Genomic DNA, 27,443 nt, shown 5'->3' on the forward strand with positions numbered 1-27,443 from the left:
AACAGCCATTCTGTCTTTTTAATAAAATTTAAAAAAAATATATAAATTGCATATTTTTATGCAATTCTGACATGAAAAAATATTTCTAATATTTTTTCTCATTCATTCTGGCAATTTATGGCCAGTCCCTGTTACTGGCCCCTTACACAGACATGCAAAGTTGCTCTTTGCTTGAAATGAGGTGTACTCCACTGGTGGAGACTGAGATTCCCACTACTCAATTCCTTTCTTGAATTTCAGTTTCTTGGCTTATTTATTCCAATGATTTAATTTTCTACAGTGTGCTAGGGAATACGTTGGTATGTCTTATTTCTGAAACAGAAATTCATTTTCTGCAAGCGATAGCTGTTGTATTCCTTAAAACCTGTGCAACCAATAATAAATAAAATAAAGAGCAAACACTTACGTAAGGTAAAAGGATGGTATCACTGCTAACACCACACAAACTAATGAGAAACTGCAGTGTTATCCTAAGGTTGTTACTCCATTTTTCATTGTTGGCCAAAGCATTCCAGACATTTTCCATCTCTGGTCCAGGAATTTCATCTCCATACTGCAAAGGATCATAGGTACACATTTCTTGAAATATGCAGACCTCCAAACTAAGGCAAGCTCTTTTAGAGCATTTTCTCATGCAAAACCAACAGTGAAACGCTGTAAAAAGTGACAAAACAGTATTTTCAAAAGCTACCTGACAGACTTCAGAGCATCAATTCTATTTAAAAGTATTTAGGTTCAGACCCACAGAAAGACTTAAATCACAAAAAAAAGTCTTTCAGGAGTGTAAATTTCAAAAAATGATCCTAAAATCAAGCAGTTTATTGGGTTTCATCTTTACAGTTGTTCAAGCAACTGAAGTTCTGTTTCTGCATGTCTGTACCTACATGCTTCAGCCTTCACAGTAGTGAACAACTTGGTACCTCTCTCCTGAGTAAATCCTAGCAGAAGTAAGCATTAGACAGCCCTTTGCTTTCACATTGGAAACGAGCAGCTTTTGGTCTGTTTTGCAAGACGCAGTTATAGGAATGACTCCCTTTTGTCCAGTCATTTAAATGGTTAGTGCATGCATCCAGGATGTGGGAGTCTAGAATTGAAGCTGTTCTGTTTCCTACGTAAAATCTTTGGCTTCCGCTTTGACAAGATTGTTTTAACCACTGCACTGACTTTCTGCTAGGAGAAGAGTGGCAATCTCCAGGTCATGCTATTCTACTGAAAATTATTTAATACATGCTAGCTACATCTACACTGTCACTTGCATCTACATCTACTGTCATCTACACTGGCACTTGCACATGCCAGTCCCTTTATCACACATACAGCCTCAAAGCTAGGCCAATCAGTATGCTTTGAAGAAAGCACGCATGTTCACTCTGGAACAAAACTTTGTGTGGTTTTGGAAGCAACTTGCTCTAAGGACTGCTATTGCTAGGCAGTAAGGTGACACTGCATCACATCTGTTTTCAACCCATAAAATTCCTCTAGCAGTGTCCTCGAGAGTCCATACCATCAGATACTTCACAAGCCAGTATCATGCCCTGCATATGCAACAAGTATCAAAAAAACCATCCTGGCGGGTTGAAGCACAGCCCCCACATTACTTCAGACATGCTCATATGACAAAATGCACACAAAAAAATAATTATGTTCTACTTACAGGGCCTCAACATGAGGCAAGATCCAGAATCAACTGCTATGTAGCATGGATACAGGCTCTCTGCTCGAGATAGGATTAACCCGGAGCAGGACAGGAAATGTGCACCACTGTCCCATATGACATAGGTACCAGCCATTACTTCCTGAGGTTTATATATTTAGCAGTTTAGACACATGTACACTGCAAAAGCAGTGCCAGAGCAGGCACAGCATGCTAGTATAGCAGCCTGCACTTCAGCAAAGAGAAGGAAAAGATGGATTCCCAGTACTTTCTCCACCAGCTGCTAAGGCATTTTACATGAAAAAGTAATTGGAAAAAAGGAATCCCTGGTCCTTTATCAGGATCTGGGATGTAAAATACCTTCCCTTTTACAAAAGAATGCTCTAACTAGCACCTCAGAAATTTAAACTAATTTTTTCCTTTTCTCTCTCTCAAAGAATATTTAAGTGTTTCCTAGAAAGTACAAGAGCTTCAGTAGGACAAATTCCAGGTGTGCATTCTCGCCCCCAAATAAACTTTCATCTGCTGCCTTAGACATTAACCCGGGAGGTGATACCGGAGGGAACTGAACTTAGTTCCTCTATAACTAACCCTTAATGCTCTCACTATTAAGGTTTTTTTAAAAAGGGTAAAACACTTTTCTTTGTTCATGTTTTGAAAAAGGACAGTTTTAGCATTGTCCTTAAAAGAAAATGTGAAGGAACTGCTTCAAAATGAAGGTTGTGTCTGATTAGTACAGACTGTTCCAGTGCAAAATTTCTGGTATCAGAGGGAAGAAACGTGAATACCTTTTGCTTAAGAAACGTAAGTTTGAATATTTCAGAAAGTGTTTTACAGGTTGGTTTTTTTGTTTATTTTGCTTTTTTACCTTGGCTGTCATATACATGAGATTATTAAGAACCAGTGAGGTGGCCTCAGGAGAGCCCCAGCCATTGCCTTTTAGTCCACTTGTGACTGTTATTTCCCCATCCTTGTCCTTCAGTTCATCTTCTGGAGTGGTAGGGCTTGATCCAGGGAGGAGCAGTCTGTTGTCTACAAGTTCAATATTATGAAGCCATGGTAGCAGATAGGTAAGCATGATCTGTCTTCCATTTGGATGTGTTGTTGGAAATCGCTGGCTTACCTCTACAATAGTAAAAGTTGAAAAGGACATCATGTTAGTATATGAAGGAAACCTTAAAGACACAGTTTAAATCAGATATCTGATGTGTTTTAGACCACCTGATGGTTTTTACCTTGCAAACCACAAGCATACAAAAGCATGTACTTGAGCTTCCTCAAGAGAAACATCAATTTAATGGTCAATAATAGCAAGCAATTGGTCAGGTCTCCTGCCTAAAATAACTAACATAGTCTGGGCTTAGAAACAGAAAGTCAACCCTTGATACTGTGCCATATTATGTATTCAGTGAAACGGATATCAGTAAAGAGGAAAAAGGATAATTCAGTTACTGGCTGTTCTAGAATTTCAAGAGCTTTTGGAGAATTACAATAAACATACAAAAATGTTCTGCAGAATTAAAAGTGCCCCATCAGCCTCCATGTTTCTAAGCTATAGTTTAAACCTTAAGGCACTTAATTATACTGAGTTTACAAAACCACCTTGCATATATTAGGAGTCTTATTTCCTGTGGGGAGGCCTATAAAATTCCTAGTCAGCTGCCAGTCCAGGAGTGCTGTACACAGCACTTTATATAGTTTATAAAAAAAGAACTGGCCCTGTAAGGGAAAGAGATTTGGAAAATCTGGGATAAGAAATACAGTGACAGTCTTCGTGCCAAGGTGAACCACATTAGCTCTCTTTACCAGAATTCTTCTGTAAAATCAGTACAGTTAAAATTTCCTTTCTTTCCTCACTGCTTGGTTTTTAAAAATTTTCAAGACATACACTGTTCTCTCTCCTTATGGTTCTAGATGTATAGAAAGGGGCTCTGATTTACACTGTGTATCTGAGTTCTTTTAAATGACATAGCCACTACAGCAACATGAATAGATGGTAACAGTAATAATGAACAACATTTGCTTTTTTTAAGATAAATAAGCCATCAGAATTTCCCTACACCAGTTATTTATAACTCATGGTATCTTGGGCACTACGAAGTGGATGATGTATTGTTCCTTTACCCTTCCTCCAGCCCCTACAGACTGAGTAAGAACAACAGAAAGGGTTTTTAAGAGCCAGTAAGAATTCCCACGACATTGCATTCTGTTATTTAAAAACTGGAGCAATGCATTAGATGGATTAAACCAGACAGATAGGTCTCAAAACATAATTGTTCCCAGGAATAGTCTCAGGGTGGGCACATTCTGAGTGGTGCTCCTGCAGGTCTGATTCTTTAACATTTTTCTCAGTAACCCTGACAAAATGTATTTCTGATAAAATTAAAATGATACTAATGACCTGCAGATATGGCACATAACAAAAGGTAGAGATCATTCATTCAGAGTGATTTGAATCATTGGTAAAACTGGACACATGCAATCAATTTTCCCAAAGTTAAAGTCATGTTTATATAAAATGAAGAATTCTATCCTCACAAGTATCATCTATATAGATGTATGTATAAGAAGAATCACTATGCTTAACATGAGAACCCATTATAGTAGAGTTTGCCAATGTCACTTTAACTTATCCAGGGCCCTTGTAATTTCAAAGTTACCCTAAGATGACACAAGCGGCACAGAATCCCCAACTAAGGTTTTTAAATAGTTATTCTGTACTTTGTTTAAGTACCTCTAGGAAATACATATTGCATTCCTAAATCTGATTTGACCTGAAGCAGATTAAAACCAGGTCAAGCTAAATTTATAAACAGAATTACTATTCACAGGTGGAAATGTCTTAGCACTCTACCATTTGTACAAAAATCTAAAGTAGATAATAAGTCAAATAGATACAGGTACCTGAAAAAAGTGGAAGGGTAAGTTCAGGATACATCCTTGCTAGTTCATATGAAAGAAGGGCAAGTGAGACACTGTAAAGAGGTGGCAATGGACCATGTGTACCATACAAAATACTGCCTGGTCTTTGCTCAGCTACCTTTTTTGAATAAACAAAGAGCTTTGATTCAAGGATCTATGAAAGAGAAAAAACAATGTAATGAGACAATAAAAATTAATTAATTCCGGAAATGTCAGCATTCCAAGTTTAGATACCAGCGAATGACCTATATGCTTTGGAGTATACTCTCCAAATTTGAAAGACACCATAACTAATATTTTCCATTGATTTTTATATAAATATTCCCATTAGTATTTATAGCCAAGACAAAACTACTTGTTTATTTTCAAAACAAAACTAAAAAGCAAAACAGTACTTTATAAGTTCACAAAAAAACCCAAGGATAGGAGGATACATGCATTTGGTTGTTTTAAAAAAAGTAGCTGATACATGCCTGCATAAGTTGCATGGAAATTTCATAAATCTCTCTGTTGGTGTCAGATGCCTTGAACAGCACCAAGTTTAAAAGTGTCACTATATCAAAAGGATAGTTCCTAGAAGAATAAACAGTAAATTTTTGTGAGTGTTGGTGAGGAATGCAGATTATATTCACTCTGATTTATTCTGTAATATGGTCTAAAAAGAATGTCATCTTTCTTTTCTCTGTTCTACCACCAGAATATGGGAAAGGGAGCTTTTATGAATACACGCTGCTTGATCAAAGGGCCATCTGGTGAACGGGAAGAAAGAAGGGATTATTTATAATTACATTAGACTAATGCTTAGGAATGCACTGAGTTACCCACAGTGAGAAATGCAATACCTGTGTCTATAACTGTCAATTCATTTTCATTTATAACACAAACTGTTTATAGAACAGGCCAACACCCATAAGAGAAGATGGGTAGCATGAAAATTTCCAGGGATAAAGTACTTCTTCTTAAGCCAAGCTGCAATTAAAACAGTCCCATTGGAGAAAAGGTGCTATCTCTGACATGAACATTCCCAGATGTTAGACAGTTCTATCAAAATTGTTTTCAAAGAGGAAACACGAGGAACTGCTTCAAAAAGTCCACTATCTATAAAGTCAACATTGTAAGGGTAAACATATTAAAGTGTTAACCTAATGAGAATATCGCTGGAAAAGCAATGCCCATGTCACGATATTTGGATTTTCACTAAGTCAGTTTCTGCTTTTTCATGATGATTTGTAAATGCACCTGATGCAATTGTGAACCATCAGTTTCTCATCCTAGATGTGAGCTACTGTGCTCCTGGATGGCTGCAAAATGCCTATTTGGATATTTTAGTTTTAAAAATATGGCAAATACATGTGTGGCTTGGGACATTCTTGGTAATTCGAAATACTAGCTGCAGTGTACCCTCTAAACCTGTCTCTTTGCCCTTCCACTAAGTTTAAAAAATAATAATAAAAAAGAAGTTAAGGGAAGTGGCTTCTTCGTACAAAGACAGACATCAACAAAGAGATACAGTACTGCTCATTTTACAAGTAGTTTAAGCAGTGGCCTCTCTATACATGTTCATAGACAACAGGGGAAAAACTGTTACCAGCTTTCAAATATTAATAAAAATCCCCAACTTGAAAGAAATTGGACCTTCACTTCAAAGTAAATCATGCAGACCATACTCTCAATTTTTACTGTAGGTATGTGAAAGATTAATTTTTAGGACACATTTAAAATAATTTTCCTTTTATAAAGTAAATGAAAAATCATGCCCAATCTTTTGAAACTAGATTTATGACCTATGTTCAAATTAAAGCATTGTGGTTATTTTGCATCTTCCTGAGCAAAATAGCACAAAAATGCCACAGATTTCAATATACGTATAGTAAGAGCATCTTCTACCAAGCACATCACTTTGTGTTCAGAATCATGGAAATAAAGGGATACAGTCCCCAAGAACTGTTTGAGAGGATATAATGTAAGAGTGTGACTAACAATTCTTTACAACACAAGCTGAACATGCATTTTTCTTTACATTTGAAAGTGTAGATTAATAGATTAACTAATACCTGCTTCCACACACAGTTGCAATGGCTTTGAAACATCCAGAGGCAAGCTGGTATGATCCCGTATAACATCGATCTATAGCCCAGTTGAAGAGATTGATTTGATCAGGATTCAGTTCTAGCAACAGGACTACAACTTCACAGCCAAGCTGATGAACCTGAGCAAATAAATAAATGTCAAAACATGACTGGTGAGATCAAATACGTTCACTCTCTACAAATCTTAGAGTGACATGGGCAAAACAAGGGGAAAATGCAGTATTCAAAGTAAGTAAAAAGAAATCAGAAAATTTATCATAAATTTATTTGAGGGATTGCAGAATTGAAATGTGACTCAGTTTTCAATACTCCTCACTTGAAAGAAAATGGTATGTATGAAGACTACATAAATGAAATAAATTTTCAAAGGAGGTTTCAAAAATTAAGCATGGAAAAAAGCAGCATCTTTGGAAAATCTAAGACACTTGATAGGTGTTCTTGGGCAACTTTCATTTCTATTGGTTAACTGATTTGTTAAATGTTTATTTCCTACTTCATGTGAGTTTCATAAAGTGACATAATTTGATGTCTATTCTTCTTTTGACTAACACAGAAGCAAGGCAGACAAAGAAAAATACCTTTTGCAAGCCTGCGGGTATGAAAACTTGTATCTTTAATCCAGCTACATCAAGCAATCTAACAACTCTCCCTACAGACCTTGTATCACTTAATCTTGTTACCACCACTGCTACAAACATATCACAGCTAAGGCTTGGACTGTGCCTTTGTGATCCTTCAGTAGAGGATAGTACTGGAACACCAAACACTAATGCCTATTAATATTCTGTCACCAAGTGCAAGTAACTACTTGTGAAGACTGGAAATTATATTTAATGTTAATGGACCAGGCAGGATACTTCTCATCTAAATCTGACCAAGTTGTACAGACAATGCAGTTTAGTTATGGTCCTTCATTACAATAATTAATCACGAATTATAGTGATTACCTTAGGGGAAACAAATTTCACCTATCATACCCAAATTTTGCATTTCAAGGGGAAAAGTTAAAAAAAAGGTAATTTTTGTCCCCAATTACTTTATGAGTGGTATATACTAATGATCATTTAGACACAGTGATATAGTATCTGTTGATGACAATGAAAACATGTCAGGAAGGAAAGTGTATCTTTTCCTTTCTCCTGTTCCCTGCGTTTCCTTCCCACATCCGTAAGAATTTCAATTATACATATCACTTACACATATCTTAAAAGCTCCATCCCTACCAACATTCCAAAATCCTATCCAATTTCCGAAAGATTTTCTCTGTAGCTACCCCTTCTTTCTTCTAATTTGTCCAACCTTTTTTTTTCCTAATCAATTACCATTTCTACAGCATGTATCCTCTAGCTGCTCCACAAGCTTTTAGGCTTTGCTGCCTCCATTTTTTTAGCAGTTAGTCACATGTGCTGGTAGGAGACTTTTAGGGAAAACAGCAGGCCAAAGTGCAAGATACCACAAAGGGAAAGATCATTGTTCTCTCTCTCCACTTGATGTAAATCACCCATCTACTCCTCCTTAATCAAAGAGATAGTCCAATCAGCTATAAATATAGAAATATGACTGGGTACTTACAAAGTCAACAGAGAAATCCATCTTCACAGATATGGAAGAGAAAATTGCAAGAACAACCTACTATGTGTTCTTTAAAAAAAAGATAAAATTCTTTCTTTCCTCTCCTGAATCATGTATCGTCTTGACTTCTTTGGAAGATCTACCCACTCACTTTCACTCAGATTTGTTTCACCAGCATCTATGTTACCAAGCAGGAAGGGATTTTACATTCTTATTCCACAGAAACTTGAAGCAGGTGGGTGGAAGTACTCCAAATAGAAATACAAATATTTTTGAGCTTGTGCCATTTTTAACCTTTCTTTATCAGCAGACGAAAAGCCTAAATTTCTGTTGCAAGCAACACTGAGCCATAAGGCAATTTTTTTAGCTTATTATTTACCTACATTATATTTTCAGAAATAGTAATTCTTTTACTGTTTAAATGCTTTAAAATTAATTACACTTTTCTATTAGAACCTTGCATAAAGCTACTGTTTCCTGCTCAAAATAGAATGTATACAGTCATAGCTCTTACAGTCACTAACTCTTTACTTGCCCGGTACAGAGATTAAAATTATTCATCAGTGATGCATTTTGGTGAGTACTTACACGTAAATCTTGACAAGCCAGAATGTTATCAAGCCATTTGTAAAGATATCCATCAGGGGAAAGACCAACATTATCAAATACAGGTCCACAGCAGAGCACAGCTGACATAGCCTAAAAACACAAGGAACTTAGTTACACAAAGAAGTAACATGAATGAACCTTTCAGAATTATTTGAGCCCAGGTCCAGGCTAACAGGACTGCCACTTGTTTTAATTTTTGAGGGAACTGTGGTGAGAATGGTAACAGCTGATTTTGCTAGAATTCAGTAATGAGGTTGCTATAGATGTTACTGGATTTCAAGATAATGCTGAGTTTAAGCATTTTGTCAGGAACATTACAGCCCAGTTTCCCCATTCTTCAAGATACATGTTGTCATTTCACCCAATCTTTACAAATCAAGCTACAAACCCAATTAAAATACACAGATTTTTTAATAGTATCGTTCTGCAAAAATTAAAATTGTTGTATACCAAGTGATGCAGCTTATGTAAGTATATAAGCTATTATTTTCCCAGCTTACTTATGTGGGTGAGTTGCAACTGGTTTTGCCGGGAAAGTATTTTATTATTATTGAGCATGTCTCCAGGCAAGAGCGGGAGACAGTCCTGAGATGTGCATGTGATACTGAATTGGTACTGTATTTAATTTCAGAGCCTAATATCCTCTCACTGAATCTGATAACCTGTTAATGAACAGCTACGTAAAATTTTAAAATGCATTCTGGTTTTGAAAATAATTAGCCTTGAAAAGTGTCTACAAAGAAAAAAATGCATAACTTCAGTGGCTCATACTGCTACATTCTATGATACCGCTGTACCTATACATATGAGTATACAAGTTTGCATCAAGTATGCCTATTCAAATTTCTGTGAAATAAAAGGAAATAAACCCCACATTTACTTGTAATTTGACTGGAAAATTGCTATTACTGATTTTGACAGTAAAACTTTAATACCTTTAATGCACAGTACTGGTATCTTGTAATCTGATGATTTCTATCACTGTAACGGTCCAGCGGTGTGAACATAATACTGAAAGGTCCTGCCCACTGGCTGAATAAGATGAACAGGTGATGCCTCAAGCTCTGCTGAGGGAAGAGAAATCTCCTGTGGTGAACTAAGTGAACAGAAATAGAAATAGTTGTGATTTGTTAATGTTAAATACACATTCATGTGGCAGAGACGATAACATGAATTTAAAATTTCTACAAACAGGGAGTTTTTCCTAAATGTTCAGCGTACACTTACTCCAAAGTATCTAAGCTCCTTTTAAAAATCTAATGTGAGTAAGATGCATCTTATTTCCAAGAACCTTCAGTTCTGAATTAATGTGTATTTATACATTTATACATATACATTTATACAACATGTACACCTACTGACTTTAGAAACAGCATGCAAGAAACTAATTATAGAATCAGGCTTTTCACTGCCTCTTGCATTGCAATGGTAAATATTTACTTGGGTTTTTTCCAATCCTTTAAATGCAAGCCCAAACATACATATATCTTATTCTAATACAGTAATAGGTAGGGACAAGAAATAAAAGAAACTTGGTGCCTGCTGGTTTATGACAAAGATGTCGTATATTTTCTGAACAGCTGAATTACCTGAGCAAATGAAAATATCTATCAATTCTTAACCATGTGGAGAGAAAAAAGAGAAATCTTTTAAACAATAGTTTTAATTCCCCAAAGGAAAACATGATGGCAGAGGTGGTACTGTGTTTATTGAAAAGACTGGCAAACTACTACTGGCCAATTTTTCATCTATAAACTGTGCTGGAAGCCTACAAAGTCTAACTAGACAATACTTAACACAAATCAATATGAACAGTGGCTAAAGATGATAGATGTTGACACAATAAACATTTTTTTGCTAGGAGTTAAATGTTATGGCTTTGTTAGTTATTGATATATTTTAAAGCTGTCTTGTTAGCAGAAAATACATCTCTTTATAGAATTACATGCTGACTTATTGAAATGCAGCAGTTATCCTTGCATTCTCTCAAAACAGACAATATGGCTGTTTCATTGTGGAAAATTCATACAACATTCTGTCTTAAATGAGAATAGCAGGGATGCCATTTTTTCCTTAACTCGTTCAACTATTATATACTTTTTATGTATCTTATAGCTGAAAGCAACTACATGACTTTGACAAAATTTGCACACTGGGAACTTACATGAAAACTTTTGTTCATTATTTATTCCCTCACTGTATTCTTTTGAATTCCTTCTTATTTGTTGCTACCAATGCTGTTATGTCCTTTCATAAATGGATCTGGAGATAGCAGATTTATAGAGACTGACAAATCTCCAGACTTCATCTTTGAGTAATTACACAGGCTTTAAAGGAGACTCTTTTTTTTTTTTCTCCCCCTAATGGAATTACATTACATTTCTGAAGTGATCTTGCAATATATAAAAAGCATGAAATCAACTGGAGAAATCTTTGCTATACAACTGGAGTCAGGTAACATGGGATACAGCCTCAATACCTCGGGCAAGTTTTTCACTACATTTAATATTGTACATTTTCTGCACCTACCTATATTTTTGAAGGCCTGCCTGGGTTTATAAAGAGGCAAAGGGAAGCAAATAAGGCCTTATGTCAAAGAAATCTGGAGACCCTAGAGGTGACAGACAACTTCTTTGCTGGGCTTTTAAAAAGATGATTCTTATATATGAATACTACAAGCTTCAACAAGCTTTACTGGTTTTTTATTTTACTCTTAATAGACTTTTGAATACATTTTGTCCACATTCCCCTGTACATCTGTTACATGACAATTCACAAGCAGTGAAAACACCACAGAAAAAAAGAAATAAAAAATTACTTTTCCAATACATATATTAAATGCAATTTGATTGTAAGTTGAGATAATTTAGCACCATACCTGGAACACACTGAATCAAGTTGGCAATCATTGCACTGAAATGTGCTCTCATATCCTTAAGGATTTCGACTTCTTTATCATTTTCAGCTTCCAGAAGCATGCGAGTCAAATCAACATACTCTAAGAACAAGGCTCCAAGGGCTAACGTATCTCTTTCTAAGGCTCCATTTGTACTAGCATAAAGGAAAGTTGTACATTAATATAGAGTAACAGTGTAGGTATACTACAGCTTTCTGAAGAAATGCCTAAAAATCTCTCCATATCTGATAGATTACACAACTCTTCAAAGAACATACCGACATAAACTCAGTGTTGTAAACACTGAAAATTATTTCACTTAAAGATCAGTATTTATGATTAGTGATAGTCCTACCTGTCACTTATAACACCAGCATCAGCAAGTAGTTCAAAAATTCGCAGTAACTGTAGTCTTAGCAGATCTCGGCGTTCTCGACGCTTCTTGTTCTTGGAATTTAAAAAAAACAACCATTTTTAATATGCATTGGTGCGTACATTAAAAACTAGTTAACTTCAGAAATGTCAGCACAGTAGCAAGATTTAAGAATGCCAGTTCAAGCATTTTCTTCATGAATGAACTTGACCGCTTTTGGATATTTCATCATAACACTGGGCTTATACATCAACACAGAACTAAGTATGATCAAAGTTTTGTCTTTGTAACCATTCTTGAACAAACTGTTAACAGCTACCTCAGTCCTCATTGAAAATGTGGAAATGAAATAATGAGATGCTGGATAAAAATTAATTAATATTCAAGTTTCCTGTGCCGAAAAAGATGCTATCTTCAGGTAGCAGGGATATTCATGTTAGCTTAACACCATCTAGTTTGGGTGCTGGAAGCAGTGTAAAATGCAGAACAGATATGCAGACCCCAGGAAAATCTTTTAGTGATTAGCCATTCTTGAACTTGGTAATGCTGCAGCTACACGATCACCCATATTCAAGTTAGCTCCCAGCAGACACCGCTCTAGTACACTCTTGGATGTGTTGACTGCAGTGGTTGTACACATAGTTAACATACTCCTCCCACAGAACAGGACTGCGCTGTTTTAACTGGTTCATTGTACCTCATTGTCTTCTAGAAAGCTGTCCTTTCTGCCTTCTATCTTGCCTTGAAAGATGGGAATGCAACAAGGCCTGTTCTTTGCTGAAGGGCTAAATTGACTTGTTTCTTTGTATCCTGCATCTCCACTAAGCAAAAAATGTGAGAAGGTCAAAAAGCTGCTATTGCACTCAAAGAGATTTGCTGCCAGAACAAAAAAAGCTCAGAGAAAGCTCAGATTTTCCTCTTCATAACGTAAGAATGGCAATACTGAGTCAGATCAAAGGCTTATCTCATCTAGTACTCTGGCTCTGCTGATGGCCGGTAGCAAATGTGTGGGAGAAGAAAATGATACTTTCCCTGGTATTCTGACCCAGAACTGGCAGTCCGCAGCATCCTAGTCAAAGGTTTTATTGAAATCATTATGCCATTTGATTTGTCCTATTCAGAGCCCTGTTTTTCTCCCTTTACACCTTAAAGATTCCAGGCAGCACATGTAGAGAAAAAGGCAGTTTTATTGTAACACAGTATTTAACAGGCACTGCTGCCTCCTGCAACAGTGTCAGTGGTGATCTGGCAAGCTCTGTGCCAGTGCCCACATGGTGGATCTTGTGTAGTGTCCATTTTGGTTTACCCCTGCAGTTCTTGGCCGTGCTGGTAATTCTCTTTCTAGTCACAGCATATGTCAGTTCAAGGACGTTATTTCTGACGTGCTGGATACCTGCCTGCTGACATGGAGGCCTGCCGTGTTCTCTACAGCTACGCAAGCCGTACAGTCACTCCTGGGTTTACTGGTGGCGCCGCTTGCAGGAAGGTGGCCCAGTTCTTCGTATCAGGAGCAATACAGGAATTAACACTGCAGTCTCTTGTTCTCATATTCCTCTACTGACATTTCCATGTGCTAAATTTGCACTTACAGCATACTGTAAACCTCCGCATTCTCATGGTTCCTTTCCTGAGGGTAGACTGGATAGGTATGTCTCCAGAAAAGGCCTTTCAAGTCTAGGTTGTCTTCAGCGGCGCACGGGCAGAAATGCAGAGACAAGTGGCTGCGCTAACGTGTATTAATCCACTTCTGCCCAGTATCAAAACAAGTGACCTTCAAATCAATGACTTCATAGGGATGGAAGGCACACAAGGGAATTGGGGTGTGAAGCAACACAGAGCGGAAATGGTAGTGGACGTTTGCCAGACACAGAACTACTAAGAATTGTCCACATAAAACCTACCACCCAAGCAAATTAATTTTTGTTTATTTCCATATTGGGCATAGCTGAGAGCCTCTGTCCACCTATTAATGATTTAACTTCCTCCTGACCATTTTCTGCATGGCTTCTGCACCAAAGACTATGACTTGGCAGACGGGGACAGCACAGCAGGTCACCATGACGATAACTTATTGAAAGTGCTGTGAAGGGCAGAGCAGTGAACACACAGTTTGAAATTGCTTGAGAACCAGGTAAACAAGCCTGGGTAGAGGACAGTATTAATGCAACGATATCGCTTTCTGTACGCAGCTGTGCAGACTTCTCAGCAGAGCTGCATGGACAGAATCCCTGCTCACTGCAGGGGGGTTGGGCTCGATGATCTCTCAAGGTCCCTTCCAACCCAAAGTATTCTATGATTCCATGATTCTAATCTATACTGGTAAACACGGCGTGTTTTCTTATCACAAGCTGCCTGCTTGAGCTTGCGGGCTGTGCTGCAGCCCCAGCGCGGGTTCTGCACCTTGGCCCGTAGGCTGCCGCACACAGGGAGGTAGAGGGAAGCATATCATGGCTGGGGTAGTTTGGAGATCTGTGTCTGGTGGCTTGGTGCCTTCTCGGACTTGCTCCTGGGAGTGAGCTACCTTCAGAGACATCTCGGATTTCTGGCTTGGAGCCCACTGGAATTGTCCAAAACTGAGCCAGGGAGGGAAAATTGAGCAGGTCCAGTACTGAAGCTCTCCCCATGGCTTTCCCATTTAGCTGCATAGACACATCCTATGACTAAACTGCTTACTGAGGCTACGGAGGCTATCACCAGAGGTTTTTAGGAACAGTTTAGACAACATCTGTCAGAAATGACCCAAGACTAGTTCATCCTCCCTTGGACAGATCAGGTGATCTGTTGGGATCCTTTCTAGCACTACTTTCTATTGTAACAAAAGAGAGTACTACTATAGGTGAAAACACTGATGAATTTGTCAGTTAACCTGTTCTATTTAGAATGAAAAGATGTAGTCAGTTGAAGTTGAAATAGATGACCCTGCAAATAAAAAGCACATCTGAACACTGCTGCGAAATGTGCTTGTAGCCCAGCTCTGTTACAAGGTATTTTTTTCAGATATTGAAAGTGGATTTCCAATGCATATGAGTTCCATATGAGGAGGTTCCATATTTGACTGGAAATTTTTCCTCAGAATGGATTTCTATACTGTACATTTTGTACCACTGATAGAATCTAAACTAGGTTTTAATGGAATTATTTTATGTTCTTATAGAAAATTAATAAAATTCTTGTTGTACACAGAGCTTAATTTGTTACTTAGTACAAAAGAATATCTTTGTATTTCAAAGAGACAGAATTACTACTTTTAAATTAATTTTGAAGTTTAAACAAACTAGTACATTTAATTTCTGCAACGAACCTCTGGTCTTCTTTCTAGGGCTTCTTTCATTAGTGGGTGAAGTTCTTCTACTAATTCCCTAAATTAAAAAAAAAAATATTTGTAAACAAAATCTAGTCTCCACTGAAAAGCATCAATATCTTATTCAATACATAAAAACATGTCTAAAGTGCAAATAAAAATTTTAGTATATTTAAATTACAACAAAAATAATGCATTTGGATTAGAGGCAAATAATTGAGAATATGATAAGTGGGGAAGTACCTGAAAACAAGGGAATTTGTTCTTCCAAATCCTAATACAAGTGATTCTGTTATTTCTATGCTTTCAAGTCTCATCAAAGGCACTAGCTGCTTTAGTAAGACTCCAACAGATGGAGTTCCAATAGCCTAAAATATATGAAGAAATTATTGACATATAATTGCCAGGATTATCAATATTAAGTAAATACAATTTTTTTTTGTTACCAAAAAACATCCAAGAATCAATATGTATTTTAAAAACGTGCTGAAATGATTTTACTATTATGGATATCAATACACCAGTCTAACTGGGTGTCCGTTACATCACAATCATCTCAATAAGGCCTAACAAATAAATATATCTGGGAAATCTCTTTGCTTTCATTCAGATTATTGTAATTTACTTAGTTTGATGTTTCATTAAAACATTCTCATTATAGCATTTGTGGAGCTACTGCTCCTTTCAGGTTGCTACTACTTGAAACTGTATTTCATGTCCAACAGGCACAAAATATTTATTTAGAAATCTGCCTTGTTGCTTAATAATATTATACATTTACAAATTGGAGTGCTCTACGAGGAAAGAAAGGGGATGACAAACTAAAGTTAACTTCAACACGTATGTCCAGAATGTCTACATTTTGAATATACATCACCCAGAATGTGAAAAAAAAAGTAGTATTTTGAAAATGTCATGGCTTTTGCCAAGTATTTATTGATGTATCATGTTGATACACATTATACAGCTGTTTTAATTGTTAATTATGTGCCTTAAGCAGTTTGTGTATATCAAAATATTCCCCTAACTGAAATCTTCCATCAGGATATGATTTTGCATGCTGATGCAGTTTAAAACTCTCCTAAATGAATAATTTGTTTGAAACAGGGTGCATCACCTTATTATCGTAGTTCACTGTTCCATCAGGAGTGGTAGCCATGATCTCTGGTGTTGAAGCACGCAAGTGTCCTGGGCTCATAATACTGGGCTTTGCTACTCCGAAACAGAGAATAAGATAGTTCCTCCACAAAGTAACATAGTTGTCTCCACTGCTTGCTGTACTTGTTTTCTTTGCATTAACAGGAATACTAGGATTTAAAGATAAATTAAAACTATTAAATTAATTTCCCAGTCTTAATTACACAGTATTTTAAAATATTTTAAAAGGACTAAAATATGCTATGTATCCACCAGCCACAATTCAACATGACATGATACATGGGAAAAATCAATGAATTACAAGTTGTAATTATGAAATTATGCAGGATTTGTGGACTGATACTGAAACATGAGACTAAAAAAAGCTTGTATTAAAAATCACACAACCCATAAAAATGAAAGTTAAATGCAGGTGGCCACTTACTTTGGATCCACAAGAGGCATTATCAGCTGTAGCCTCGTGAAAGCATATGGCCAAGCATAGCTGAGAGCTGTAGGACAATGTTTTGGTAAATTCTCCTGCCTAAGAAAACTGAAGAGGCAGAGAACCCATGGGTCTTTAACGGACTGCGCAAATATCCAGACATGGGAAGGACTTTTCACATCATAATGGCTATTTACTAGGACGGCATTCCACTCCACCAGCCACTGCAAATCCACACTGTGTGTTAATGGGATTGCTGTCTATGGAGAGAAAAGATAAAAAATCACAGTGACAGTCATTTATTCCCTGCCATGTTCCCCCTCAGTACTTGTCTTTATTTTCAAGCTCCATGGACAACTTCTGTTGGATTTTTTAGACCAACACTTCTATGCTTCCCATCACATTGCCCTTTCACTCAGGAGGAGCTTTTTACAAATGCTGATAAGAGCTACCTCATTATTTCCCCTCTGGTTCTTTCTTAAAGCTCCTATTTACTGCGACAGGCACAATAACTTGCCCTTAAACTCTAGGATAACTAATGATTATGCTGACCAATATAATCTCATTGTTACTTTCTATTCTCCTTGCTGTCTGCACCTGTCCACTGTCTCTTGTATGATGCTGCAGTCTGTAATAGTTATAGCCTGTCCTCATGTTCATTGTCTGAACATCCGGACAGAGTCTTAGCCCATGATTAAGACTCCTACATGCTATGACAATGTGATAAATACCAATGCTATTAATAAATACTCTTCAGAATTCATCAGGGAATTTGAATACATGTATAGGGAATTAAGAGGCTGAAGCAGGTGCTTATGCAGTTTTAATCCACTTTAAATCCTGCTACCTTCAGTGGCAAGTAGGGTTCTCATATCAACAAACCATTTCTCTACTGTAATTTAAATTTTGCCTTGAAATCAACTTTGTGGAATGAAAACTTAAAACACATGTATTTTGGCATCCTTATTCACTTATCAGACCTCAAATAGGATGTAACACTTGCCTGCATCCTGCATCCACTGTTACAAAAGTAATCACTAAATTACCACTCCCTTCTGTGTTGTCAGAAACCAGGTACACAGGCAACACGTTTACTTTGCTGTATTACTAATGCATAGAATTCAAGCACAAAATCCAAACCTTCACCTATAGAAACGGTGTCATGCAAACCCAGGTGCTGTTATTTCAGCTGAATTCCCTAATTCCTGGGTTACAGAGTCAGAATGTCTCTGGCTTGCTCAGTTTCTGATCCCCCAACTTTCCCGTTTTCAGCTGCACAGTGGCCCAACTTCACCACCAGTTCGATGTCCGCTTCCTACCCCAGGAAAGGGCACTCATCTGGCAAGGACCGATTGTTGCTTTAAACTTAATCAGGCTGAAAAGTGCCCAGAACTGATAGTTTCTGCTCTCTGGGCAAGGGCACTAATCTCTAAGATAGTATGCAAAACAAGTTGCCCTACGTATCAGTTCTTCTGCTGACACTTTTCCATTCAAAACGCTTACTCCATCTCTGCTTCCTCTGGTGACATGTTAGACACATCAGGCCCATGAGAGAGCGAAAGCAGAGATCCACCCCAACTGTGAATTACTCTAGAGCTTAGGCTTAGGTTTCCAGGCAGGGCCACTTCTGAGCATGCAAAGGAGCTAGAGCTTATTCCCTTCTGGAACAGATGATAGCAGTCAGTGACTTCCAAGCGCCCCAAGCATTAGGTGGTGCTGGCGATAAGACTTTCTCAGTGGTTCTTTTGGATGCAGGTCATAGGTCCAGAATCTAGGTAGTTTTAATTATAAATTTTGTTCCTTTTTTTTTTTTCTGTATGTAGTACATCTATATTCATAGTATGATTATTTTCATGGAACAGATTGTCTGGGACATTGTGCAGCCTTGGAGCTCCTGGGTAAATGGCTAGAGGCTTAAAGCTGTATGATTTCTTTGATTTCTAGCAGCTTTATTTTTAGTATTTCATGTCTGATATTTGTTATGTCCATACGCTATATAAACACAAGCAGTAACAGTAAAGTAGTACTTACTGAATCAGAAACAGCCACATGAATAAAACTTTCAAGAATAGAAGAACTCAACTGATCCATGACATCAATCATAGGCCTGTCATCATCCTGTGTAACACAGAGAATACAAGTTAACTGCTCTCCTGACAAAATTATTTCCCTTCTTATTTTTCTGGTACATGAAATAGAACCACCTAAAAGTTATGACATGCATCTAAAGCGGCTAAAAAAATTCATTGGTAACAATGGGTGCATTTTGTCTTTTTCACATTAATCTCAGAACCAAGTCCAGGCTGTGGTTTGAAATTAAGTTAATTTGTGGCTATAGCTCACGGCTTACCAAACAAAAGCACTTATCAGAAAATCCCAAATGACTTTGGATAGCTGGTATCAAAAGACTGAAAAATTAGCTTACTGTTTATTAAAGCATTCCTTTGCCATGAACACACATATTTGTGTTCTTAGGCATTTAGATGGCTCACTGAGCTGTGACTGCCAACACACAACACGACTCCGTATTTTGGTATCCATAAAAAAGACTTAGAGGTCTTTACTATACATGGAAAATGTATGTGAATAATCTTAAATGTGTCTTACACTGCGTTTTTGTACAAAATGGTATGCTACAGGAATGAGTTTCATTTCCAATACAAATTTATACTCCTGACAATACAAAAATGATCCAAGTAAAAAAAGGTTTTACAGTGTCTTTTACATTCACATCATGCCAAGAGAAAATACTAAGTTGCTGTACATGCTTCCCTTCAAATTCTTGTACAGGGCATAAGTTATTCATGTTACATTGTTGAGTACACAGGAAGGTTTGTGGTGTTAAGGCAAATAGAAATGGTAAGCTCAAACCAAATGCTTTTTATAAACTAAGTGCATACCTGCTACACTGCAGCAATTATGTTAAAAGCAACTGTACCAGCAGTTCTAGCTTTATCTTTGGAAAATTTTAATTCAAAGTTCCAGAAAAGGAAAATCATACCTCTGCTTGGCCAAGGGCCAGGAACAAAGCACGGATCTCTCTGAGGATTAAAACAGCTAGTTTACGTGTAGCAACCTGGAAACTACACAGCAGAACCAGCGCAAATCCTTCAACTGCATGTAGTACATTAGAATAGGGGCTTCTTTCAGACTGTATCCTGTGGCTGGATCCATTTGGTATCAACTGTAGAACAGTGCAAGGGGGGAAAATGGAGTGATGGTGTTTGAAACCAGGTCTCCAAGAAATATTCCATTTAACAAGGACATATAAAGAAACAAAATGCGGAGTAAATGCCGAAGTAGGAGACTGACAGCATTCCCTCAAACAACCAAGTTTTATTGTTTTAAGTTACCTTGTTTTACAAAACTAATATATGAGCAGAGTCCTTTGGCCAAAGCCCTCCCTTTAGTTTGCAATTCAACTACCTGCTTTGTTCCATCCTCCACTAAAAAAAGTAATGGGTAAGTCAGCCTGTGAAGGCTTCATACTTTTTCTACTCCAGATAGCAGGTCCTCAGGTCCTTCTTTTATCCTGTAGCAGGCAACACCTTATCCTGGTAAGTGGCCTCTAGAACCTCAGTCCATCAGTAAAGTGCTACAATATTTACTGAAAAATATGTGAGGCTTTCCCTTTTCTAACTTTTTTTGTAATACTGTTATTACCTATTAACTAATGGTCCTCTGTGATATAAAGCAGACATCATGCTTGCGCAAAGGAAAAAATTTCCAGTGTGATTGGGTTAGGAGATAAGAAGCCTGAAAATCATGTCTCAGTGAAATTATCCATGGGACAGTGCAGATGGGAGGAGCATGAGCAAAGCTGTTCAGTTCCCAGGCATGTTTGTAACACATGGAGACAGCAGGCTGTAGAAACATTCGGGTTCTCTGTTGTTTTTGAATCAACCAAATGAAACGGCTACAGGAAGGGAAGATCCACGTCACTCTTCTCAGCATCCCCGCTGGCATTATCAATCAGTTTCAGTCCTGGGAAAATGTCCTTCTGCCACATCTACACACACATATTTCACTTTATGTGCTTTTGTTGATGTGTGTTTTTCAGTTTGACATGCATTCTCCTATGTTGCTCAACAACAATAACATCTGCTGTGTTACACAAGGACATAGCTGTCCTTAAAAGACAGCTGAACTAATTACCTTAAAAAATCATACGTAGTGAATTCTTCTCAGGTGAGTAAATGCAAAATACATAAACCACAGTAATACCAAGGAACATAATTTCTGCCTTCAATTAGTATAAATGTTAGGACACAGATCTCTTGATTTCATACCTCTGCAGATCTGGTTTTTGCCTGTTCAGAAGCTTTTCCTGGAGTGTGTATTACAAGCTTCCATTGTGTAAGCAACTGTAGCAGCAGCTTCAGTGAAGTATCAAGAAGGGTATGATGCATATCATTCACTTCACGTAGCAGAAAATTAGTAAAACCAAAGAGTACATCCTCCCGCCAGTCAACAAAGTCAACAAGTAGACCCTGAAGAGAATTCTGTGCAATATGTCGAAGTTCATCATCCATATGGATAGACAGCCTGTAAGTAAAAGTAAATGTCAGGTAATAAAAATCTAAGGAGTGTTTATTGTGGTAAGGAGCATATGTTTCTCGGTAACCTAACACTGAGAAAAAATTCCCAATGACAATGTAAATTTCAGTGATGCTATCAGGGTTTCATTATTACCAACCACATTTAACACCCTTAACCTGTTTTTATACTGTAATTCTTGCTACAACAGCACCTGAACATCTTCATGGATCCAAAAGAAGTCTTTATTCCACTCCTAAAAGATAGTTATCTTTAAAGTACACAATTTGGGAACTTTGCTGTCTCCCTGAACCAAGTATACTTTTCATTTAGTCACTTATAAAGTAACTTCTATTTAGTTATGATAGCAAAAGGCTTACAGGTTAATATGAGATTTCACAGTTTACATCTTTATTTGCTCACTTTCAAAATAAAAATAAAGGAATCACAACACCTCAGCTGCCTAACAGTTAAAATGAATCTTTAGCCAAGAAGCAAATCACAATTATTGAAAGCAAATATTCAAAAGAAATAAAAAGAAGCATTTGAACTAAAAAACTGCTTCATGTTTGAAACAACTTAGGATAGGGAAATGGTGCAAGTGTAGATCCTGTTTTCAAATTTTATTTCCTTGTGTTTGCATCGCGTTGAAGTTCTTTTCAACATAAAAATTCTGTATTTCTTTTGACACAAAAATTATCGAACCATTTCTGTGCTGGCAGCTTGGCAGAATAAAGTAAATTCAGATCAGCATGTTCTGCAATTTTTGGTTCATTGCCTTTATGATGTATTTTGTCTTTATTACCCATGAGACTGTAATTTTCTGTAGTGTGTTAGAATTAATTTTCAAAGTATTTTATCTACATTTAATCTACATAGCTGAAAACAAGGACGCATTATAAAGAAATGGACAGAAAGCTAGGGAAAAAAACACAAAACAGCCAAATGGAATGAAACCAAATTCCATTCAGTTGGAAGTATATGATGAGATGCAGCTCACAACAAATTTGGTTCATTATAGCTGCCTAATTGGGAGGCAGGGGACATTTCAGTTAAGTCAAAAGAAAGCAACTGCCATGAAACTTCACCCCTGGTGAATATGACTTTAAAACCAACTGTTACACTTTAATAACCACGTGACTTTCTACATAAATTTGGAAACACAGCACATTTTGTTGTGCTAAGAAAGGACCATTTTTGTCCCCTCTTTGGAATGCCAAAACCAGAAAAACAAGCAAAACCCCTGAGATTATGGTTAAGTCATCCATGAAATGACTTCCACTATGACACAAAGTAATAGTGGAAAAGAGGATACAAAAGACATACATCTCTAAGCCCAAGTTACTGTGCAACGGCATTATCAGATGAGATGAAATTTAAATTGAGCATAAGAATGCATCTGTGTATTACCACTATATGACAGGCAGCTTGAGGAAGCAAGTAAATGTTGGTTTGTTTGTTTCCACTTGAGTCAGTTAAATTTAAGACCTACTTGGGAATTTTTAATGAATGGTTTCAGTGGGCAGTGAAAGGGCAAAAGGTACAGTATATACTTGACATATGCTTTATGGCTTATAATTTGAATACAGCTGTCCTGGAATAAAGTATAGCTGCTGAGTTACTGACTCCTTCTGAAAAAAGCCAAAAGACACATCTGTTGTGAGGATGAAAAATTCAGACCAAACTGTGAATAAAAGAACCCATTAACCCAAAGATGTTATTTTATCTTTACTGAAAGGAAAATATTTAACAGCTTTCCATCCCAACAACACAAATCCTTAGCAGAACAGCTTCTCAGATTCTTTTTAGAAACAGAGAGGAGCTGAACCCTCACCTCTTCAAAGTTTTTTATCCTTGTATTGATTTTAGTCTCTGACCCAGAAAAGACACAATATTGTAATGCAGTGTTCTCTAGAACAGCAAAGACTTACCTCCTTGGACTACTTTTTCATAACTGGGAGAAGTAGTCAATCTGGACCCAGATAAACATGGTATAGTATAGAGAATTTAGAAGCAGCTCTGGTGCTGGGGTAGTCTGCAGACTAAGATTAAGATTATGCCAGCTATTAATTCCTTAAACAGTTTATTACTTTCTTCTCTGAAGCTGTATTTTTGTAGACTGTTTTCAGTCCACGCTGTCCCAGACTAAATGGACCTAATTCTTTCAACCCACTGATCTTTCTTTCTCTTGTTCTCTGGTCAGTCTCTTCTTCAACTGCAACGCCCCAGCCTGGACTTTGTTCTCCAAATCAGGCATTCTTGATACTGATTAGACCAGAACAACTGTCTCAAAACTTTTAGACTTATTTCTATTTATATATGTGAATAAGGTTCACCTTTTCATAGGAACATCACTTTCTTTGTGTGTTGTTTGTCATCCTGCTCTGCAATACTGAGACCCTACCCAGTTATTTCAACACCATGTTATACATCTCCTGAACCATGAACTGTCTGTTAACTGCTTTCCAACCTATCATGCATCCACTTACTTTTACCTAAATTGTAATTCCCTTGCTTATTTTTGAGAATCTGATTTAAAACAGTATCAATGTCTCAAAGATGCTGTAGCATGAGTACATGTGGGAGATGAGAACAGCTTCCCAAAGGTCCTCTTGTTGGGGAAAGGCTGAGCAATTGCTTCCAAAGTTGCTCTAGAGATGCTGTCCTCAGCTCCTCTTGATGTCTCATTTCTTCTCAGTCAGAGTCAGATAACCCAGCAGACTGATTGCTTGCATTGTCCCAGCATGGAAATTACCCAAGAAATGCTTACAAACTGATAGTGGCTAAAGAATCACAACTGACCTTTTCTGCATGAAATCTGATGATAGAATAAAGATAGATCAGTGGTTATATTGACAGCTGTGAGACGTAAGGAGGGAAGCACCAATTTATGGAGAAATCCACATTAGTCTCCAAACTCTCTTAAGAGTAGTGATGGGTCTGACCTGGACAATCCTCTGTGATTGAAATGCTGTGACCAGAATGGATACGTGCTTTCTACCAGCTCAGTGAAGGCCATTACTAACGATAGAAAGCTAGTTAAAATATCGGATTAAAGGAAAACATGTCCTTTTTCATTTCCCTTAATCAGAATTGATGTCACTATTTAATATGGTATCTTTATAATTTGATAATGTAATGATTTAAAACAACCCACAAGTGATTTATAGCAGAGGATGTAAACACAAGGAAATTAAGCCGGCTATGCACCACAGCACATCTACCCTTGGCTGCAATTTTGGCTTGTTTGGCTGTCTGCACTCTTTACTGCTAGCAGAACTAATCATTTCACTGTTTTAGCACATCACTGGGAGCTGGGACTTCATAGAGCACAAAAACCTGCTTTTGCATGTAACCCTCTGACTCCCACACCTGCCATTCCTCACAGATGTTTCAAAAGCAAGAACAGAGTGGCAAAGATTGCTTTGTCACAGTTACCTGAGAGCAGTATGCTCTAAGGGCCTCATGGCTCATTTTACCACCATAATCCACTTATGTAAATAACACATGCTGGAATCTTTGACTACTAGAACTGAAATGTAACAGACTTTTCTGTACTGACCAGTACGTGTTATCATAATTATTTGCAGTAAGTCACTGATTTGACGTCCTGAAACTTAAACTGTTTTAGCAGTCATGTGTTGTAGACTACCTTCTTCAGTGACGTGAAGTCTACCTAAATAAATTCAACAGACCCCAAGCAGGGAGGATATGAAATTTAAACTTGTCCTTTTCTTTATTTTCTGTCTTATAGTAAAAAAATAATTTATTTTAATTAAAATAATCATCATCAATTAAAAAAGTATTTGGAAAGATACACATTTAGCACATCATGTTTTATCAAACAGACATGTGGGAACCATAAATCAAAACTAAACAGGTACCTCCACGTTTTTCCACTACACAGAAAAGATGTTCTCTCCTGTTAATTAGAATGCTGTGATGGTTAAAAAAAGGCAATAAATGCTGAATATCATGAAGAATCATGAACATCACACAATCCACATACTGATGGAAAAGAGTTCTGGATGACATATCAACTCTCTTATGAAATTAGGAGTCTATAATATAAACACAATGCCTGTAAAAAGATGCTAGGACTTCTATGTCTTATCCATTAATATCAGATTACTTTTTATAAGCACATGGTTTTGTCTAAGATACAGTTACACATTCTGTGGCTCTGTTTTTCATTTTGTTTCCCTTGAGTAATCATTTAATGCTTGAACAGCTTACCTTGCCAGCAAGTCGATCAACTCAAGTTTTGACATTCCATCAGGAAGCAGTCGAGGAATAGCAGCAACACATGTTCTGAACAGATCGATTTTTGGTTTTCTTTCACCGCTGAAAAATTAAACCAGAATTTTGACTAAGCTTAACAAGTAACTGTGTTAAATGATAGACCTACAGTTTTTCAGAAGAGGGCTGGACATAATGGAGTGCCAGAGGCCTAGTAAGAACATCAGGACAGAAAGCTAGACCCTACAAATGAAATAAGAAGGAAACATGAATAAATGTTTCCATTGAATAAATGGGTTTGGTTTTGACATTTTTCATGCATCGTATCTATACAGTGCTTGAAAAATCAATTGTTAGACTCATTTGTTTCTCTCTGAGAGGAACTAGCAGATATATCAAGATGGAGTTACAATGTAGGAGAGTTCCTCCATCAAAATCAGCATTTGTGTGATGCAAGCTTTGGATGAGGCAATGAGGAAAAAGCTGGGGTGTTCCCCATCACAGTGCAGCTATATTACACCAGTCACATAAAGCAAATAGCAGATACGTAAGAAGCCCAAATAACAAGACTGAAGATCCAGACAGTTGCCCTCAATAGGGCACAGGTCTGTGGAAATTGCACACCACGCATTATTACACTGAAAAAGAAGCATAATTTAGAAGTAGGTATGGCTAGAGAGTTTCTGTTGATCCTTCCTGAGATGATAGCAACCATTATCAACTAAAACACGTTTTAGTAGCCCCAAGGCTGCTCTGATCTACGGAATGGCTCAACTGCTACCTAACAGCCTGGGAAAGTGGTTGAGTCTAAAGTTCAGCATGAACCAAAAACTAGGCTGGGACTCCTTAAGTCTTCTAAAAGTAGCTCAAGTTTCAGCTGCTGATTATTTTCACAGCAGATGCAGTTGTTTTCTGACTTGTTCCCAATTTTTTTTTGTAAGAATGCAGATTAAAGAAGTCCTTCAGACAGATCCAAAAATGTGGTTTTTTATTTGCTCATTTTTATCTCAATGATCTATTATTTGATGATTGAGTATAGAGGAAATACCCAAAGCATAACAGCATTTCAAACTGTACAGTCTTTCCCACAATATTACTAATTATTAGCCTGTAATATGCTTTGGAGAAATCAAAAGAGCACGGTCCTGTTTAGGGACTCTGCTATAAACATGCAGACAAAGACTGTTCCTGCTTTAATATGCTTCCAATTGAACTAGAAAAGAATGGGGGAAAAAGAGAGACACCAAGGAGCATTGTAAGCTACTTAGCACCACACTGAAATTCAGTGACAAAACAGAAAATGAACCCAGTTTTCCTGCACCCCAGTCCAATACCCTGCTTACCACATTACTCTGCCTCTCCACCCAACAGATTGCATTTGGATACCTTACTTCTGTGTTCAGTCACAGAGAAAGCTTGAATGTAATACCGTCTCACAAGTCTAAAATAAGATTTGTAGAGTAACACTGAGCATTCACTGAAATAATGGGTACAGAAAAGGCATAAACTGACACTAGGCTTACTTAATTCAAAGATTAAAGACAGTTTTTTAGTGAATACCATTCTTTAACACCCTATATACTTATCAGCTTGGATATGTATTACATTAATAAAATAATATGATGATACGATTCTAATCTACTGACTTAAATTGTACAATGAGGGGAAA

The 27,443-nt window shown here is 37.2% G+C and overlaps 1 protein-coding gene across 2 annotated transcripts in view; it reads right to left on the reverse strand.

Moving 5' to 3' along the window:
• The window catches only part of FRY (FRY microtubule binding protein), a 173,712-nt gene that overhangs the window by 66,443 nt on the left and 79,826 nt on the right, over positions 1–27,443 (reverse strand). For both annotated transcript variants that reach the window (XM_075727968.1, XM_075727969.1), the window contains exons 17-33: positions 25,772–25,879; positions 21,289–21,544; positions 20,001–20,183; positions 19,027–19,117; positions 17,000–17,255; positions 16,535–16,724; positions 15,661–15,785; positions 15,418–15,475; positions 12,099–12,190; positions 11,726–11,898; positions 9,783–9,943; positions 8,827–8,937; positions 6,631–6,785; positions 5,050–5,149; positions 4,559–4,730; positions 2,523–2,779; positions 407–553 (exon numbers count right to left, since the gene is read on the reverse strand). In XM_075727968.1, the coding sequence (XP_075584083.1) occupies positions 407–553; positions 2,523–2,779; positions 4,559–4,730; positions 5,050–5,149; positions 6,631–6,785; positions 8,827–8,937; positions 9,783–9,943; positions 11,726–11,898; positions 12,099–12,190; positions 15,418–15,475; positions 15,661–15,785; positions 16,535–16,724; positions 17,000–17,255; positions 19,027–19,117; positions 20,001–20,183; positions 21,289–21,544; positions 25,772–25,879 (2,635 nt within the window). The remainder of the gene's footprint in view (positions 1–406; positions 554–2,522; positions 2,780–4,558; positions 4,731–5,049; positions 5,150–6,630; positions 6,786–8,826; positions 8,938–9,782; positions 9,944–11,725; positions 11,899–12,098; positions 12,191–15,417; positions 15,476–15,660; positions 15,786–16,534; positions 16,725–16,999; positions 17,256–19,026; positions 19,118–20,000; positions 20,184–21,288; positions 21,545–25,771; positions 25,880–27,443) is intronic.

Source organism: Pelecanus crispus, chromosome 1, assembly GCF_030463565.1.
Source record: "Pelecanus crispus isolate bPelCri1 chromosome 1, bPelCri1.pri, whole genome shotgun sequence".
Lineage (NCBI taxonomy): Eukaryota > Metazoa > Chordata > Aves > Pelecaniformes > Pelecanidae > Pelecanus > Pelecanus crispus.